Here is an 18,037-nt window from a genome sequence, read left to right as displayed (position 1 = left end):
AAAGTGATGGTGGCTGAAGAGGTCCAAACCTCCTTCGTTCCCTCTGTTTATCGTTCCCCTCCTCCGCCGGAGTTGAGCGCCAAACTCAAACTTAGTCTGGAGCAGCACTTCTTTTAAGCTGGTACCGCGGGCCAGGCCTACTGGGATTTTTCACTCACGGTGACGTCGGAGCAGCGGTCCGACATGAGTCAAGTTCTGTTCCAGCAACTTGTTCCCTTGCTAGTGAAATGCAAAGACTGCGAGGAGAGGTGAGCTCCCGGTGCCGGCGGGTGGCGGTTGGGGTCGCGCCGATGGGGAAGATGGCGACTGGGTTCAGTGGGGATCGATCCACGGGTCTGTGTCGGACCGTCATACGGGGACGCGGGAAGAGACCCTGTGGGGACCTAGTGGTTACCTTTGTTTGTCGCCGGGTTGGCCGTTGCGGAGGGTACGCGAGGGAAGGGAATGAGGAAATGGGAAGCCGACTCCCTCTCGTCCATGTCCTGGCTCTGAGCGGGACTGAGACCAGCCTGTCCTTTCTGGGTGGGAGCTCTGATTCTCTCCTGTTCTGTTCTGCAAAGCTTCACGGCGACTTCAGGGAACCGTCCCCACTAGAATTCAGCCCGCCCAGCCCTTCACTCATGCTCTCCTTTGAAGGACATTGGGAGGGAAGCTTTAGAACTTCAACTAAAAACAAAACAAAGTAATCAGTGACATACTTCGGCTCATCCGCACGTCAGTTACAACCATTTAACCAACCCCAAATACTAGAAAATGAGAAATTCTGTACTTCAGTGTATAATGTCAACTCGTAAAGCACCTCATTGGACCCCTGGGGATACCGTGGTCTTCACAGGGTTTACACTACGGTATCCTATCGAACAGATAAATGCAAACTTGCAACATTAACCACAGGCGATGCTATTATGGCTCAAATAGATTTGATTAGAGGTTAGATCTGATTTTTCCTCTTTTACCAATAACTTTAGTTATTTGGTTTCTATGAACATTACATTTTCTCATTTGTAAAGTTGGTTTAACACACCTACCTGCTCATATGATTGCAATGAAGACCGGATGTGAAAATGTTTGTAGAAACTAAACGCTGAAGAAACGTGGCATTAAGAAAAATTATTGAGTTGCTGGACTGTTAAACGGTGGAGTGCAATTTAGAATTAGGTCCAGAATCAACTAGCAAGCAGTCAGAAGAATGGACTGAAAACATCCGCCTTGTATAGAAATCTGTTGGTTATTTATTTGTTTTTTTCCCTATCCCCCAAATGTGTTGGTTATTTTAATTGTCTTACTGTGTTTTGATTTTGGCAATTGAACTGATTACCTAACTTAGCATGTACTTCCACTGATCTGTACCTCCCAACCCAGCCTCTAATTGGTGATTATTTTGTGATGTCTAATATAGTGGCTATTAGCCACATATAAACATATAGTTATTGAATTCTGGCTAATCCAAACTGATGTCCATAAGTGTAAAATACATAGATTTTTGAAGATCTGCTAGTAACAAGAGTGTAAAACATCTCAATTTTATGTTATGTTACAGCTTTTTTTTTTTAATTTTTATTTATTTATTTTTACACTCCAGGTCCATACCCTGACAGTTGTACATCACACACACACACACACACACACACACACACACCCCTCCCCCCTCCCCAAGGATGTCCTCACCCTCCCCTCCCACCAGAGCTCTAAATTTTCTGAGGCCTCCAGTCTCTTGAGGGTTAGGTGCATTTCTTTGACTGAACCCAGACCTGGGAGTCCTCTGCTGTATATGTGTTGGAGGCCTCATCTCAGCTGGTGTATGCGCCTGGTTGGTGGTCCAGTGTCTGAGAGATCTGGGGGCAGGGGGTGGGGTCCAGGTTAATTGAGACTGCTGGTCCTCCTATAGGTGACTTCTATAAGGTGACTTCTAGACAGTTTAAAGTGACATCCACAACTCACATCTGTGCCTTCCCTTTTGTCTCTGTGTGGACCATTCCTTGTGATTCCAAGCTTGACACTCCCAACTCTTCTCCACCACATTAAATCAGAGTTGTAATCAGAGTTCATCATGCTAAAACACAACTTCAACTTTAAAAATTGTTTAGAAACCTGATATTCCCGTCACCTGTGGCAGGGACCGCCCAGCTGTTCATAAATCAGATTTTTCTGGAACACAGCCATCCACAACTGTCTGGTTGCATCTGCACAAGGGCAGCAGTAATGAGTAATGAGTAATGGGGGTGTTGGCGGGAAAATAGCTGCATAGTTTTTACAGTAGAGGGCATATATATCTTCAGCACTACAACAGCAACAAGGGGCGGGGGTAGCGGGGTAGCGGGGTAGCGGGGAGGAACACAACCATACATAATTGTGACAGATACTCTATAATAGTGGTTTTCGTCCTTCCTGATAATACAGTTTCTTATGTCGTGGTGACCCCCAACCATAAAATTATTTTTGCTGCTTTAAATGTACTTAGGCTACTGTTACGAGTCTAATGTGAACTTTTTTTTTAATGGTCTAAGGTGACCCCTGTGAAAAAGTTGTTTGACTCTAGTGGGGGTCCAGACCTGTAAGTTGAAAACCACTGCTCTATAGTCTTCCAAGTCTAAAATATTTACTCTCTGGGCTCTTAACAGTGGCCATAGCTTTGCTAACCCCTGACCTATAGGAAGAACAACCTAGGTTCTTTAGCCAACTATTCAAGAGCAGTTTACCCCAGCAAGTATTTCCCACTGTGTACCATGAACTATCCTGGGTGCAGAATTGGAGGCTTCCTTTCCTTTCACCTCCAACAGCAACAGCAAAACCAGTCACCGTCATGGTTCTCAGGGAGCTCCCAAACTCAGACGATCCCCTTGGAGGAGCAGCACAGTGCAAGTTTAGATCTGAAGCTAGATTGCCTGGGTTTCGGTTAATTCCAGTCTGCCACTGATTGGCTGATCTCCGACAGTCTGTTTACTGTTTGCACATTTCTGTGGGTCGAACCTGTGGCCTTACAGCAGACGACCATCGTACTCTACCCCCAGCTCCAGACTTACACCATTTATTTCACTTTGGTCTCATCTTTAAATTCAGAATAATAGTACCTATTTCATGGCATTATTATTGAGGATGAAATTATTTAATACATACAAAGGACTTACAATAGTAACTAGTATATGTTAACTATTCCCTAAATCTTAGTTATTATTAGTAGTAAGGTGTTACCACATAAGTAGTATAATAAAGGCATAGTAGAGGGGAAGGCGGTGGGTAGATGCCAGTGTAACTATCAGGAAACCCTACCTGGAAGACAGTGGTTCGAGCTTTAAACCCAGGATTGGATAACCACCTGCTCTTACGTTTTGATCCCTAAACTATCCCAGTCATCACACAAGAACTCAGCTCCTTTGATGCCGTGTATTCTACCATATCTCCACTCCTGCCGTTCCCTCTGCCTCAGATGTCATTTTTTTTCATGACTAAGACGCACCTCCTGTGTGTGTGTGTGTGTGTGTGTGTGTGTGTGTCTGTGTGTGTGTCTGTCTGTCTGTCTGTCTGTCTCTGCTTGTGAGTGCCTTCAGAAAAGGAAAAAGATGTCAAATCTTTTGGAGCTGGAGTTCTAGGTCTTTGTGACAGCTTGACATTGGTGCTGGGGTACAAACTCTGTGAGAACGGATATGTGCTTTTAGCCACTGTCACTCATTACACACCCAGCTTTTTTGTTTGTTTTGTTTTGTTTTGTTTTTGTTTTTTTTTGGGGGCAAGGTTTCTCTGTGTAGCCCTGGAACTCTCTTTGTAGACCACTTGAATTCACAGAGATCTGCCTACCTCTGCCTCTCCAATGTTGGGATTAAAGGTGTGACTCATCACCACCTGCCCCCCTCCTGGTTTTTAATGTGATTGTTACAGATCCTAATTTGATGCTTATGTATGCATAGCAGGCACTTTACTGACTGTGCTATCTCCCCAGCCCCCCAAGATACAGCTTAAATACCTTCCCATAAGTATCTTTAAAGTTGCCCAAGATGCCAGGTATGTGACACCTTTAACTCCAGCACTCAGCAGGTAGAGGCAGAAGACTGCCTTTGAGTCTAGCCTGCTCTATGCAGTGACTTCCAGGACAGCCAGAGCTACATAATGAGACCCTGTCTCAAAAAACAAAGCAACAGAGGAAGGGGACCTTAAAATTAACTGTCATTAATCATTTATTAGGTAGCATTATGTAGGGAAGAGATGAGTTCAAATTTGGACTTTGTAATGTGCCTCAGATTCTTTCTCTGATTATAGAATCACTAAGATTACTATTTCTTTTGAAGTCTTTATTTTATTTTATGTATGTGAGTACACTGTTGCTCTCTTCAGACACACCAGAAGAGGGCAATGGATCTCAAATAGATGGATGTGAGTCACCATGGGGTTGCAGGGATTTGAACTCAGGACCTCTGGAAGAGCAGACAGTGCTCTTAACCACTGAGCCATCTCTCCAGCCCATCACTAAAATTATTGTTGAATGGGGTCACACACACACACACACACACACACACACAGACAGATGGAGAGGGAAGAGGAGGGGGAGGGAGGGAGATAGCTACAGTGTAGTACTTAGTAGACAGTGGTAGGTCTTCTTTTCCTTTTCTTTAGGTCTTCTCTGGAAGCCCTGAAACAATCAGATGTTTATTTCTGTTTGTATCCTTAGCACCCAGCAGAGTACCTGGCTTACAGTAGATTTTATTTGTTTGCATTGAGAGAATAAGGTCACACCTTCTAAATGACAGAGTGGGCTGAAATCCAGCTATGTCCAATGACTATGGTCTTTATTTAAAAGTAAATAAACCTACCTTGCTGTATTTGACTGGCCTGGTGGGTGTTACTCAGTACAAACAATGTTTTAGGAATGGAATTTTATTCATTTGTTTTAGTGCTCTTATATCACGAATCTAATGAAAGTAATATACCTGCAAACTCAGATTTTTTTCTGACATTTGTAAGAGCATTTTATTTAATTTTTCATTTATTTATTTTTGGAGACAGAGTTTCTCTGCAGAAACCAGCCAGTTCCTGGCTGTTCTGGAACTTACTTTGTAGACCAGGCTAGCCTTGGACTCAGAAGTTCAACTTCTCTACCTCCCCAATTCCGGCTCTAAGTGTGTTTTTAAAACAAATATGGGGAATATACTTAGTTTCATGCCTTCTTCAAGTGTCAGCATCTAATCCATATAGGTACTTCAAATGTGTGCAAGCATATTGTTAATATGAGTGGAATTGCTATAGTCAATAATTCTCGTAGACTTAGGTAAAGGGCATTTTTTCTCTTCGGTTTTGTGTGTTTCTCATTTCATATATATATATTTTAGGCATTGAACTATAGGACTTCAAGCTGTAAAACACAATAAAAAATTAGGTGTCAGTTTAAATATTGTACGAATATAGCAAATACACTGTACTAGAAAGTACCTTAAAGATGAAAAGGCCCTCTGTTAGATGGCATTTGTGAGTTAGGAGGAAGCTTTGGTGTTTTCTGTCTGAAGAGCGTGAGTGAGGTTGGAGCGCTGCTCCAGTCTGCCTTGCGTGTATTGCTGTAGGTGCGAGAGTGACAGTATAACCCAGTGCCTGTCTAGCATGTGTCAGCTTCCGGCTTTCCTCTCCAGCACCACAAAACAACGTGAGCAAGGATGACAAGTTTTCGTCTGTTCTCACTGACCTTTGTCAGCTAGCAGATAGGGTGATGCAGATGAACTGAGATAAGCATCCAATTGTGTGGTCAATAAGAAATTTAATTAAGCCAGGTGTGGCATACAACTTTAATCCCAGCACCTAGGAGGCAGAGGCTGTTGGATCTCTGAATTTCAGGCCAGCCTGATCTGTATAGAGAGCTCCAGGACAGCCAGGCCTACATAGAAATACCTTGTTTCAAACAAATAAAGAGAACTAGAATGACCCATTTTAAAACAAAATAAAATTGTAAATCCAAGTTTAAGATAAAGGTCTTAGCAGTTCACTCTGGCCCAGCTGTCTCCACCTTGCTCATCCATAATCGGTTGCTGTGTCTGTCTATCCTTTTACTTCTGTGGTAGATAAGTAGAAACTGGAAACCACTTAAACCAAATCTTTAGAAGAATTTAAACTCAAACAGATTCACTTATGGTTTTGTTGCTTTTCTATTGCTGGGATAAGAGACTATGACCAATGTAACATATAGAAGAAAGGGCTTCTTCAGGCTTAGATTTCAGAGTTAGAGTCCACAATGGCAGAGGGGCCCAGTACCTGGAGGTAGCAGGTAGCTGAAACAGCAGCTAAGAGTCAACAGGAGATAGACTGCACCAGAGTGAATGGTCAAGTCCTTCCAAACCTCAAAGCCCAGCCCCGGGAAAACACCCCTCCCTAAAGGCTACATTTGATCCCCCTCAAACTTCCACCAACTTGGGACCAAGTATTCAAACGTATAAGCCTATGGGGGCCATTGGTATTCAGTCCACCACAGATTTGTTTATTCCCCCCCTCAACACACACACACACACACACACACACACACACACACACACACACACACATACACACACACACACGTCAGAGGAAGGCCATTGCTACTGAGCTTGGAATAGTTTTGAGATGCAAAGACATTCTTCAGTGATTTTATTAATTTTGTTCCTCAGTTTAATGCTATGGCTACTTTGATGTCTTTGTTCAATGATGGATACTGCACAGAATGTAGAGGTTGTAATGTCACTCTTTCAGACATCAGAGCTGCTTGTGAATGAGATAGTCAGCTTGTTGTGAATGAGATAGTCAGCTTGTGAATGAGATAATCAGCTTGCTGACAATACTTCTGAGTTCTCTACTTTGCATAGACAATACTTTATGTTGATTTGTCTTTGCGATTAAAATGTGTATGTAACAGGATAGTGATTGTCATTTTCTTGAGTCTAACAATAATTAAGCACAGCTAGGTGGTGGTGGCACTCGCTTTTAATCCCTGCACTCTCGAGGTAGAAGCAGGTGGGTCTCTGTGAGTTTGAAGCCAGCCTTCACTACAGAGGGAGTTCTAGGACAACAAGGGCTGCATAGAGAATCCCTATGGGGGTGGGGGACAACCAAAAACACACATTATATTTTAACTTTTTAAGGCGGTAGATCTTTGTAAGTCATTCTGTTCATTGACATGGTAATTTTTAGACCTAAACGTTGTTACTGGATTGATGGTCTATCTCTTAGTAGATGCTTTTTAGAATCCAGCAGTAAAGTTATTTACCAGAATACTAGTGATGGGCACCCTGACTGGTCACCACATCTCCACTTTAACAGTAGCAAGTATTGGTACTGGACTGGCTGCGGCCCCACGCGCCGCTACCACCCGCACCAGCCTGAGGAGCTCCTGTGGATCAGTGATATGAGTTCATGCAACAAGCCACTTTGGGGTTTCTGACGAAACCAGATTGGAATAATTTTCATGATATTTGTGTGTGAGAGTGTGGTATCTGTGTGTGTGTGTGTGTGTGTGTGTGTGTGTGTGTGTGTGTGTGTGAGTGTACTCACTCAGCATACATTTCTGCCACATTCTTTTTTTATTTTTTTTTTCTATTCTTTTTTTCGAAGCTGGGGATTGAACCCAGGGCCTTGTGCTTGCTAGGCAAGCGCTCTACCACTGAGCCAAATCCCCAACCCCTCTGCCACATTCTTAAGTAGCAAAAAAAGCAAAGTGTTCCTCTTCTGTGGGATTTTAAGGTTTATCAGCCATTAAAAGTCAGACTCCTCTAGCTTTTCCCTCGCTGTGAACCAGCCTTCCTGTCATGAGAGTACAAAGGGTGAGGCTGTGGACGCTGATGTTTACAAGACTGGACGTCTTCATCAAGAACAGTGGCAAAGCCTTCAGATCCCAACACAGGCGCACAAGTGTTCTCGGGGGAGATGCACTTTGCACAGCTTGTGTGCACACCAGCCATTTCTGCCGAATGTGCTTTGTGAAGAAGACATTTCCTGATTAGAATCAATAGCCAGAATATTAAATATTGATAGAAAAGTAAGTGGAAAAGAACTGGAACCTGGTTCAGTATCATGAGATTTCTATATAGATTTTATACCTTAATGGGGACAACTGATTCCAGTGACGTTCATGCCATTTACATCTGTGAGAGTCACGGATGCTTCTGTTTTCCTTGGGGTGTTAAGAATGAGAGAGTACATGGTGGGGTGGAGCTCTCTGAACATAGTTTGAATTTCTTTTTACAACATTTTTATTTGGTTTGTGAGCTGTTGGAATTGTAAGTTTTAACTGCTTTTTTTTTCTTTCAAAAAAATGGAGATTTGTTTAAAAAGTGACAAATATTTAGCCTTCCATTAAAAACTACCAGGTTACTTACTAGAGGAACAATGCAGATTTAAGACTTATGTCCAGTGTACTTTCTAAAAATCTGTGCATAATCTTGAGGGCACCTGTGGAGAGTCTTGTAGTTTAGGATCAGAATCGTAACTGACGTAAAGATAGCCAAATCCGTGTTGCCTGAGTGTTTCTGAGCTGATCATGTCTCTTCTACAGGAGAGGGAGCGTTAGAGTGAGCATTGAGCTGCAGTCACTGTCTAATCCAGTACACAGAAAGGTTCGTGTTTACTTCTTTTTTGAAATATGACCATTTGTGTGCATCATGATTATTATTCTGGTTTTTGTCTTTTTGTTTCATGTTAAGAAAATGAGATCTTTCTCTTACCCAAACTTAGTCATTCTATAATCACGAAGGTGGTTTCGCCAGGGACACTTATCCATTATATTCCACACTTGTTGACTCGTGCAGTTTCCCCAAATAATGAGAGATTCTCCTGCCCAGTTTGTGGTCGTGGTAGAATGTTTGCACTTTCCCTGATCTTGGTCTTTTTGATACTGAGGTACAACTGTTGAACTATTTTTAAAGGGTTACTCTTTTGTTAAGTCCTTCCTTTTTTTTTTTTTAAATTTTGGGTCATTTTATTACTGCTGTAAGTCTAGGGTGGTGAAATCTAAGTCAGCAATTTAAATGTAATTATACCAGCCATTACTAAATCCAAGAAGAATTAGCGGCTGATGTAACAATCTGGGTTTGCCCTGAACATTTAAAAGATTACCTTGTCTACATTTTGGTTTAGAGTGTAAATTCCATGTGAACTTAAGAATTAAGTTGAATATGGTGCTATATGCTAATAATAGCAGCACTCAAGAGGAGGCAGGAGGATTGAGAGCTCTTTGGGATGCAATGTGAGCTACAGAATTGACCCCCTGTCTATATAAAATAATGATAATAATGATAACAGCACTAAGAACGTAGGCCACAGGACCTGCTGCAGCTTTCCCTGAGCACATGCAAGCGTCTTGTAGTCGACTGTAACCTTAGGTCTCCTCTTGTTGCTGGCTTTCAGTGGCATCTGACCTGAGTCTTAAGTAGATGTCACTGAACCAGGGCTGTTCTGAGGTGGAGTGAGCCCCCAGTGCCTTGATTTTCTGGCACAGAGAGTATACGTTCTTACTTTTAATTTTACATGTGGTACCTCTGCATTGTGTAGCTTCGCTGAGAGAGGGCTTTGAGGTTTCCACTTACCCTCATATCTCCTAGACATGAGGAGATTTTCTTCAAGATCTTTGTTAGTCCCAGCTCTTCCGTAGTTTTCTCTGTACCTTCAAGTTCATAATTTTTGTGTCCTACCTGCCATCTATGATGTTCTGTCCCACTTTAAATTTGATGACTTGGCAAGTATCTTTATGAAAGGAACCCATTTCATTAGAAAAGAGACAGATGGACCATCCTGTCGGGGGCCAGCTGGAGTAGGCCTCCTGGGAAGCCCTGGAACCTGTCACCTGATCCTTCATCTGCTGTCTGAGCGACAGGAGCCCTTCCTGCGCTTGAGCAGATGACTGTCAGTTTTGCTGATTATATTCGCTGCTTTTGAAATACCAGACGAGTTAATTTGAGGGAAGCCAAAACACATTTATTTAATCTTGCCATGATGCCACAGCGCAAAGCTGGTATATGAATTTCTCTAGCCTCATAGAAGATACTTTTAACTTTGGGCATTTCGTCAGCTTCTATACACCCCCAAAAGCTCTCTGCTCCCCGAGTGTCTACCCCCAGTTAAGATGCTCACTCTCTAAAGACTGATAAAATGAGCAGCACCTAGAGCAGGGCTCTGAAGTATGGCTGAGCTGTGGTTGCTTTGAATAATTTCACTTTACAAAAGCTTTACTAGGGACATTAAAAAATTCTACTCTTCTCTTTAGGATCTAGTCATCCGTCTGACTGATGATACAGATCCATTTTTTCTGTATAACCTTGTTATATCCGAGGAAGACTTTCAAAGGTAAGTTATTTTAGGTTTTTGCTGGCCCTACACATAATATATGAATTATTTTCTGAATTTTATAATGTGTTTACAATGTTTCTTTTTGAGACACATACCTGTTTAGGTGGTATGTTGTTCTGGGAAGCTGACTGGCCTACAATTGTTTACTGGGTATTTTTAAAGTTGAATGTTTTATAAATTGTCAGACTTAAGTAGCTCATAAATTTGATGCTTTAACTAACTTTCATGATTCCTGTTAGCTAAGATTGATACATATCAAAAGCTCTCTAGTTTAATTTTTAAAAAATAATGTCATTAGTAAATAATATTTTATTCTACGAATTATAACTAAAGATAGTAATTAAGTTTCTGAAAGACCGTTTTTCTGTTTTCTGTGTAGTTTAAAATTGCAGCAAGGTCTCCTGGTGGACTTCTTATCTTTTCCACAGAAGTTTATAGACCTCCTTCAGCAATGTATGCAGGAGCATGTGAAAGAGACTCCAAGGTGAGGCTTTGGGGGCCGGAGAACTAGACTTCCCTTTGAAAGATGAGTGCTGACAAAATTATTTTCCATGTATTCCAAATACCCCAGTGGGTTTTTTTTTTTTTTTTTTTTAAACCGGGATTAGGGTTTAACTAAATTCCAAATTTTAAGAAATCTTGACTAAAATAAAAAATATTTGACCCTTAATTTTCATGGCTTGATGCAGTCTTTAAAGTTAGTTTATATTAAAAAATTTGTTTTCCTAGGATTTATTTCTTATTTATGTGTCTCTGTGTGTATGCCCACACCTTGGAGGCCAAATGGGTGTAGCAAACCTCCTGCAGCTTCAGGCAGATGTTAGCTCTCTGAGCTGGGAACTGAACTCGAGTCCTCAGAGAGCAGCAACTGTGCTTAACTGCTGAGCCATCTGGAGCCCCAAGCTAGTTGAACTGTTTAATAACAGTTTTGTTTTCACGATTCGTTATGTGACTGTATTTATATTCATGGTCATGTGCTGCTGACACCTGATCATGTAAAATTCACCAGGAACTTTTTCTTGACTTGAACAACTGGTGAGTATTGTTTAAAATACTGTTTTATTAGGAACTTAAATGTTTTCTGCACCATTTCCCCCCTTTTATTTTCTTATTCTTTTGAGGTAGGGTCTCACTATATAGCTCTGGTTGTCTTGGAACTTACTATGTAGACCAGACTGGCCTTGAACGCAGAGAGATCCGTCTTCCTCTGCCTCCTAGTATTGGGATTAAAGGTGCTTGCTACCATGCCTGGCCCCTTTTTCATGTTTATTAGGCATTATTCTCTATAGAGAGCTTTTCTTATGAATCAGGGCTGTAGGATCGTTCTGAGAATTTATGGGGAAAGGATACATCTGTAATTCTTACTTTTGCTTAAAGGTAAGTTGTTGGAGTAAGGAGCTGGCCCTTCGGTCACCCCTGTGGTATTGATGAGCTTGGTTTTAGAGTTTGCTTCTTCTCTGTCCTTTTGTCTCCCATTGCTAACGTTAGGGCCATGCTTCATTCCACACCCTGGCGTACCGTTTCTCTTTGTCCAGTGAGTTTTAGAGTAGCGTGTGAGTATCAGGCTGTCACAGGTTTGCACGTGTGCTATAATGTGACGCTTCTCTTCCAAGGTTTCTGCTGCAGCTCACGTCTTCAGCTGCTCTTTTGGATAACTCGCCGGTGTTTTTAAATGTAGTGGAGACAAATCCTTTTAAGCATCTTATTCACCTGTCACTAAAGCTTTTACCTGGAAATGATGTAGAAATAAAGAAATTTCTAGCAGGATGCTTGAAATGTAGCAAGGTAAGTTTTTAACTTTAAGTTACTCTTTTAAATTAGGAACCTAAATACTTTATAAATCACTGAAGATCCATAATGTGCATACCCCACCCACCCCCACCATCAACCCCACCCCCACCCCGCCAATTTCTTTTTGTACTGTAGTGAATGTCACTATCTTTCATCTAGCTACTGCCTATAACTAAGTCTAGAACCAGACCAGCAATTGAGAAGTTAGGATCCAGATATTTACAACTTTCTGGCCTTAGGCTCCTACATCCCATGTCATCATTTTATAAGTAAGCTAGTAAGTATATGAGCACACAATCTGCCACCCCCAACATACGACACTTCTCTAAGTCATCATTAAATAAGACACCGCTCAGCACCTATCACTTACCCTCTTTCCTTTAAAGAAATCATCACTCTTTTAAATTGTGTGTTGTGGCATGTGTATTGAAAATAAGCATATGGACATGTTCTGACTGTTATAAAATGCTACATAAGGTATGTGGTACAAGGACAGCATGGCGTTTCTGCTTAAGAAAATAAATGTCAGTTAAATGCTCAGATGGTTACATAGTGAGTGCTCAGGGAACACAGACCTGGGGTTTTGTGAAAGTGCAGATTCTAGCTTAGAAGGCCGAGGTTTTGCATGTTCAACAGGGTCTTTGCATGGTGCTGGTATCTGGCCATGGGTGATTATATTCAATTATAAGCTGCATAATTTTATTTTTATAAATAGGAAGAAAAATTATCACTGACTAAATCACTAGATGATGTTACCAGGCAACTGCACATTACACAAGAGGTAATTCAAATTTCATTTTGTTTTTGTAAGTAATTAAAAATTGGTCCTGAATTCTTTCTAGAATTAAAACCAAGCCTTTGTGTATCTTCTTTCAAAATAGATTGCTGCTGGATCTCCACTTTTTGTTCCTCTTCCCTCCCAGTTAATTATCTTAAATTGATGCTTTCTTTTAGATATTTAATTCCACCCAAACATTTCTGCCACCTCTAACACCTTTTCTAAGTCATTATTAAATAAGACATCATTTAGTATCTATAACTTACTCTCTTTCCTTTAAAAAAAATCATTACTCTTTTAAAGTGTGTGTGTGTGTGTGTGTGTGTGTGTGTGTGTGTAGAGGCATGTGTATGCAAGTGGAGATCAGAGGACCATTTGTGGGTGTGGTTTTCCCCTCCCACCATGGGTATGCAGAGTCAAACTTAGGTTAGCAAGCTTGGCGGTCGCTCTTGTAGGCCCTTTCATTTTACTCATCTTGTCTGGCTTAAAATGACTTTTCAGTTCATATCTCCTTTCCCTTCCTTCCTGTGTTAAAACTGGAATTGGTCCTTTGGGTGCTGGAGAGATGGCTCAGTAGTTGAGCGCACTGGCTGTCCTTCCAAAGGGCCTGGAGGCTCAGTGTTTGTAACTGCAGTTCCAGGGGATCCAGACATAATGTAGGCAAAACAACAATGGGCATAAAAATAAATTAATCTATCTCCCTCCCCGCCGTGTGTGTGTGTGGGTGGGTGGGTGTGCGTGTGCTTGTGCTTGTGCTTGTGTCTAGCATGGTTTGGGCCATACCCACTGCACCTTTGCCCTTGGCCTTTGAAGTCCCTTTGAAAGCACTGGATAAGAAAGCGCTGTAGGCAGAAACTGTTCCTGTGCAGTTGGCCCCGGGGACCTGCTGCTGAGCTTAGGCAGAGGAAGTAAGCCTAGGAGACTGCATATGCCCATGCCCTCCTCTCCATGTCAGAGGAGAGGACCGGGTGCTGAAGAGCTAGACGAAGGGGAACGTTACGTTCCACCTGTGGGCCATTGCCGCTCTAGAACTGTTTCTAGTCTCATCTTGCCTTCCTGAATTCATCTGTGGGAAAAGCTCCGAGTATGTACTCAAAAGCTGAAATTTCCATAATACCCTTTTAAGTACTTTGTTCTAATCTGAGTGTAGCATATTCAAGAGGCCGTCCTAATATGTTGTGCCAACCTCTAATACAGACGCTCTCGGAAAAGATGCAGGAACTAGATAAGTTGCGGAGTGAGTGGGCCTCGCACACAGCAGCGCTGACCAATAAGCACTCCCAGGAGTTAACAAACGAGAAGGAGAAAGCCTTGCAGGTAAGAACACTAAAGGCCATTGGAAAATGCCATTTCTAAAATTAATCTTAGTTATTCCATGGGTTATAAAGTAATATACACTTACTTTAAAATTTTCAAACGTCTAACAAGTACATAAAATCAAAATTAAAAGCCTATTTTTCAGTCTTACTACTAAAAGATTATGTAGTCAGCGTAGGCATTTTTTCCTAGTTAGTATTTTTTCTTTTACTTACCCACTTTACATCCTGCTCACTGCCCCTCTCCCACAGTCCTTCCCCATCCCCCTTCTCTTCCGAGCGAGTGGGGGCTCCCTGGGTAACCCCCACCCCAGCACATCAAGGCAGCCCAGCTAGAAGAGCATATCCCACAGATGGCAACAGCTTTGGGACAGCCCCTGCTGCAGCTGTTCAGGACCCGCATGGAAGAGAACCCAGCTGCACATGTGCATGTGTGTGAGGGGCCCTACAGTGTAGGCATTTGACTGTGCTGTCTCCCAGCGTTAGCCCTCCATGGTTAGTCCTTCCTTAAGATCCTCACTGATGCTCAACTCACTGCAGACAATTTGATGTACTTCTGTAGACTTTAAAGTGCTGTGCAATTTAAAAATAATTTGTTTATGAATTTGTAGAAAGCAAATTATGATTATAAATGTCCATTTGGGGTTTATCCTATGCTAATATAATTTTATGAAATATATTGATTATAACTTTTTTTAAAACTTACCATAAGGTACTATTCTATATCAGTTCAAACACTTTTTCTGATGTTACAACAGCTGTTATTTGTCATTCAGATACAACTTAGATTGACCTTTTGCCAAACTGGTGGCTCTGAAAGTTTGGTCACTGTCAGCCAAACTGCGTCTCAGTGCAGTGAGCTCTCTGCTTACATCGTGACATCCATGTAAAAAGTTTATACACACTTGTCACTAAAACGGCTCCGTGACACGGGAAGCCCAAAAGTTATCCCCTCTTACTCATCTTGGCATTTGTCCCCGACAGGCACTGAAGTGCTTGCATCAGACCCTCTGAGGTCTTTGCAGGGCTAAGCCTCTTCTCCCTTGACTTTTACTGTTTCTAATTCTTCTGTGGATTGCCTTCCCTCTACTCCGTTTGCTGTTTTGTAGAAAGATGTCATTCTTCCCATCCATTTTATAGTTTTACTAATACATTTTAATGCACTAATACTATCTAGTTATTTGCTGTTAAGGGTATAACTGGATTTTTGTTTGTTTGTTTGTGACAGAGTTTCTCTGTGTAGCAATCTCGACTGTACTGGAGCTCACTCTGTAGAGCAGGCTGACCTCAAACTCACAGACACTTGCCTGCCTCAGCCTCCTGAGTGCTGGGATTAAAGGCATGTACCACTCCTAACTCCCAGCATAACTGGGTTTTAAAAATAAGTATAATTAAAATTTAGAATATTGTGTTACCTTTAAGGCTTCCTTATGTGCCTTCCAATCTGTGCTACTCTTTTGGGATGTCTCAGGGTTTCTATACTGTGAAGAGATACTGTGACCATGGCAACTCTTTTTTTTTTTTAAGATTTATTTATTCATTATCTATAAGTACACTGTAGCTGTCTTCAGACACACCAGAAGAGGGCATAAAATCCCATTAAGATGGTTGTGAGCCGGGTTGGGGATTTAGCTCAGTGGTAGAGCACTTGCCTAGGAAGCTCAAGGCCCTGGGTTTGGTCCCCAGCTCGAAAAAAAAAAAAAAAAAAAAAAAAAAAGATGGTTGTGAGCCACCACGTGGTTGCTGGGATTTGAACTCAGGACCTCTGAAGCGCAGTCAGTACTCTTGACCGGTGAGCCATCGCTCCAGCCCTTATAATGGAAAGCATTGACTTGGGACCGGTTTACAGTTCACAGGCTTGGGTTTATCAGCTGCATGGTAGCATGAAGGAAGACACGGTGTTGAAGAGGTACTGAGAATTCTGCATCTGGGTTCATGGGCAGCAGCAAGAGAGAGTGAATCAGGGATGCGCTTCTGCCATAAAGGCCACACCTACTCCATGAGGCCACACCTCTAAATCTTTACGAGTACTGCCCATCCTTGTGAGCCTGCGGAGGACATTTTCACTCAGACTATCACATGAGGTCACCTTCCTGACTACTGCCATTGTTGCTTAGTTTTGTTTGTTCATCATAAGTTGACTCAAATAGCATGTCTCTGTATTGTTTCCTTCCTTGACAGCTTTGAAATTCAATTGTATGGTTTCCTTTTATCATTGTACAGTGTTTTATATATCTAGACTGTGACTTATTTGTTTTCCTATTGGCTGGCCTTTGAATTATCTGTGATATTTTGTTGTTATAGATTAAACTGATATGATCAACCTACTCCATTTTTTTTTGTGCAGATATACACTTCCTGTTCTTGGGCACAATTTACTGCTGAAATGACTGGGTTCTAGTACAGGCATGTGCTTAGCTTTAGCAGAAACTGCCTGTTTCCAGTGGAGGTTTACCCTGCCACTCTGGTTTTATCATAGTACCACATGATAATGAGCACTGTTTGTATGCATACTGACCAATGTGGTTATGTAATGCCCATTCAACATGGGCATGTTAAATTATCCCTATTACTATTTTTCTTAATTACTTTTAGGAATTATTTGTATATTCTAAGCATATTTGTTTGTTTGTTTTGTCGGTTACTGGTGTCACTCAGTGTCTATAAGGAAATCATCCCACAGGCTCTTTCAGGACACTGAAGCATACAGAGGCTCACATGTCTCATTCAAAGTGTCATACTGTGTACATATGACCTGTACACATTTATACTTTGGACTATCTCTAGATTATTTACAGTGTCTAATACAACATATGTGCAATGCAAACAGTTGTTGAACAGTGTTGTTTAGGGAATGATGGCAGAAAAATCCGCACATCACAACACAGATTAAACTACATGGTTCAAGGGTGAGCCACTGGGTAACTGACACTCAAACGATGAGTTCTGAATGACTGAGATCTATGGCAGAGGGCTATAGCACAGTGTTGCTGCGTTCCTCCTCCTCCTCCTCCTCCTCCTCTTCCTCTTCCTCCTCTTCTTCTTCCTCCTCTTCCTCCTCCTCCTTTGAGACAGGGTCTCTCCGTGTAACCCTGGCTGTCCTGGAACTCAGAGATTCTTGTCCTCTACCTTCTGAATGCTGGGATTAAAGGTGTCCACCCCATACCTGGGTCCCTCCTTTTTTTTTTTTAATCTATATTTTTATTAAACAATATTTGTGACGGAATTTTTATATATTTTTATTCCTTACAGGTATGACTATTTACTTCTCTGTCTCCATCATTCTGGTTATGCTGTTTTAAGACAGAGTCTCGTGTAGCCCAGTCTGGCCTCAATCTTGCTGTATAGCAGAGAAATGACTTTGAAGTTCTGATCCTTGGATTTACACCTTCTCAGTGTTGAAAATTACCTTTGTTTACCTTACTTGCTCTTTCATGAAATCTGTAATTGATACAGACTTTTTGTAAGCAGGGAAATCTGAAAATGATGAAGGAATTATGGTAAAGAAAATTTTTTGATCTTTATATTTCTGTTCTTTCTTCTTTGACATACTGGTCTATCATAGACACAAGTTCAGTACCAACAGCAGCATGAACAACAGAAAAAGGATCTGGAAGCCCTCCATCAACGAAATATCCACCAGCTACAAAACAGATTGTCTGAGTTAGAGGCAGCTAATAAAGAGCTCACCGAGAGGAAGTATAAAGGAGACTCCACTGTCAGAGAACTAAAAGCGAAGCTTGCTGGTGTGGAAGAGGTATTGGTGCTGGCTGCTGTTGCTGGGTCGCTTGGCTTTCCATTGGTTACTGTGCTGCTGAATGGGTGCTGTTCCCTGAGGTGCTCTGCACAGAGCTTTTGACAC

At 41.7% G+C, this 18,037-nt stretch overlaps 1 protein-coding gene across 2 annotated transcripts in view; it reads left to right on the top strand.

Moving 5' to 3' along the window:
* The first annotated feature begins 111 nt into the window (after nt 1–111).
* The window catches only part of Sass6 (SAS-6 centriolar assembly protein), a 31,705-nt gene continuing 13,779 nt past the window's right edge, over nt 112–18,037 (top strand). For both annotated transcript variants that reach the window (XM_032897421.1, XM_032897420.1), the window contains exons 1-8: nt 112–248; nt 8,501–8,561; nt 10,208–10,287; nt 10,670–10,774; nt 11,904–12,075; nt 12,797–12,862; nt 14,057–14,176; nt 17,741–17,932. In XM_032897421.1, coding sequence (XP_032753312.1) covers nt 184–248; nt 8,501–8,561; nt 10,208–10,287; nt 10,670–10,774; nt 11,904–12,075; nt 12,797–12,862; nt 14,057–14,176; nt 17,741–17,932 — 861 coding nt within the window. In that variant the 5' untranslated portion in view covers nt 112–183. The remainder of the gene's footprint in view (nt 249–8,500; nt 8,562–10,207; nt 10,288–10,669; nt 10,775–11,903; nt 12,076–12,796; nt 12,863–14,056; nt 14,177–17,740; nt 17,933–18,037) is intronic.

The sequence above is a fragment of the Rattus rattus genome, chromosome 3, assembly GCF_011064425.1.
Source record: "Rattus rattus isolate New Zealand chromosome 3, Rrattus_CSIRO_v1, whole genome shotgun sequence".
Taxonomy (NCBI): domain Eukaryota; kingdom Metazoa; phylum Chordata; class Mammalia; order Rodentia; family Muridae; genus Rattus; species Rattus rattus.
The sequence above is the reverse complement of the archived record's forward strand: the minus strand, read 5'-3'. Positions and strand labels throughout refer to the sequence as shown.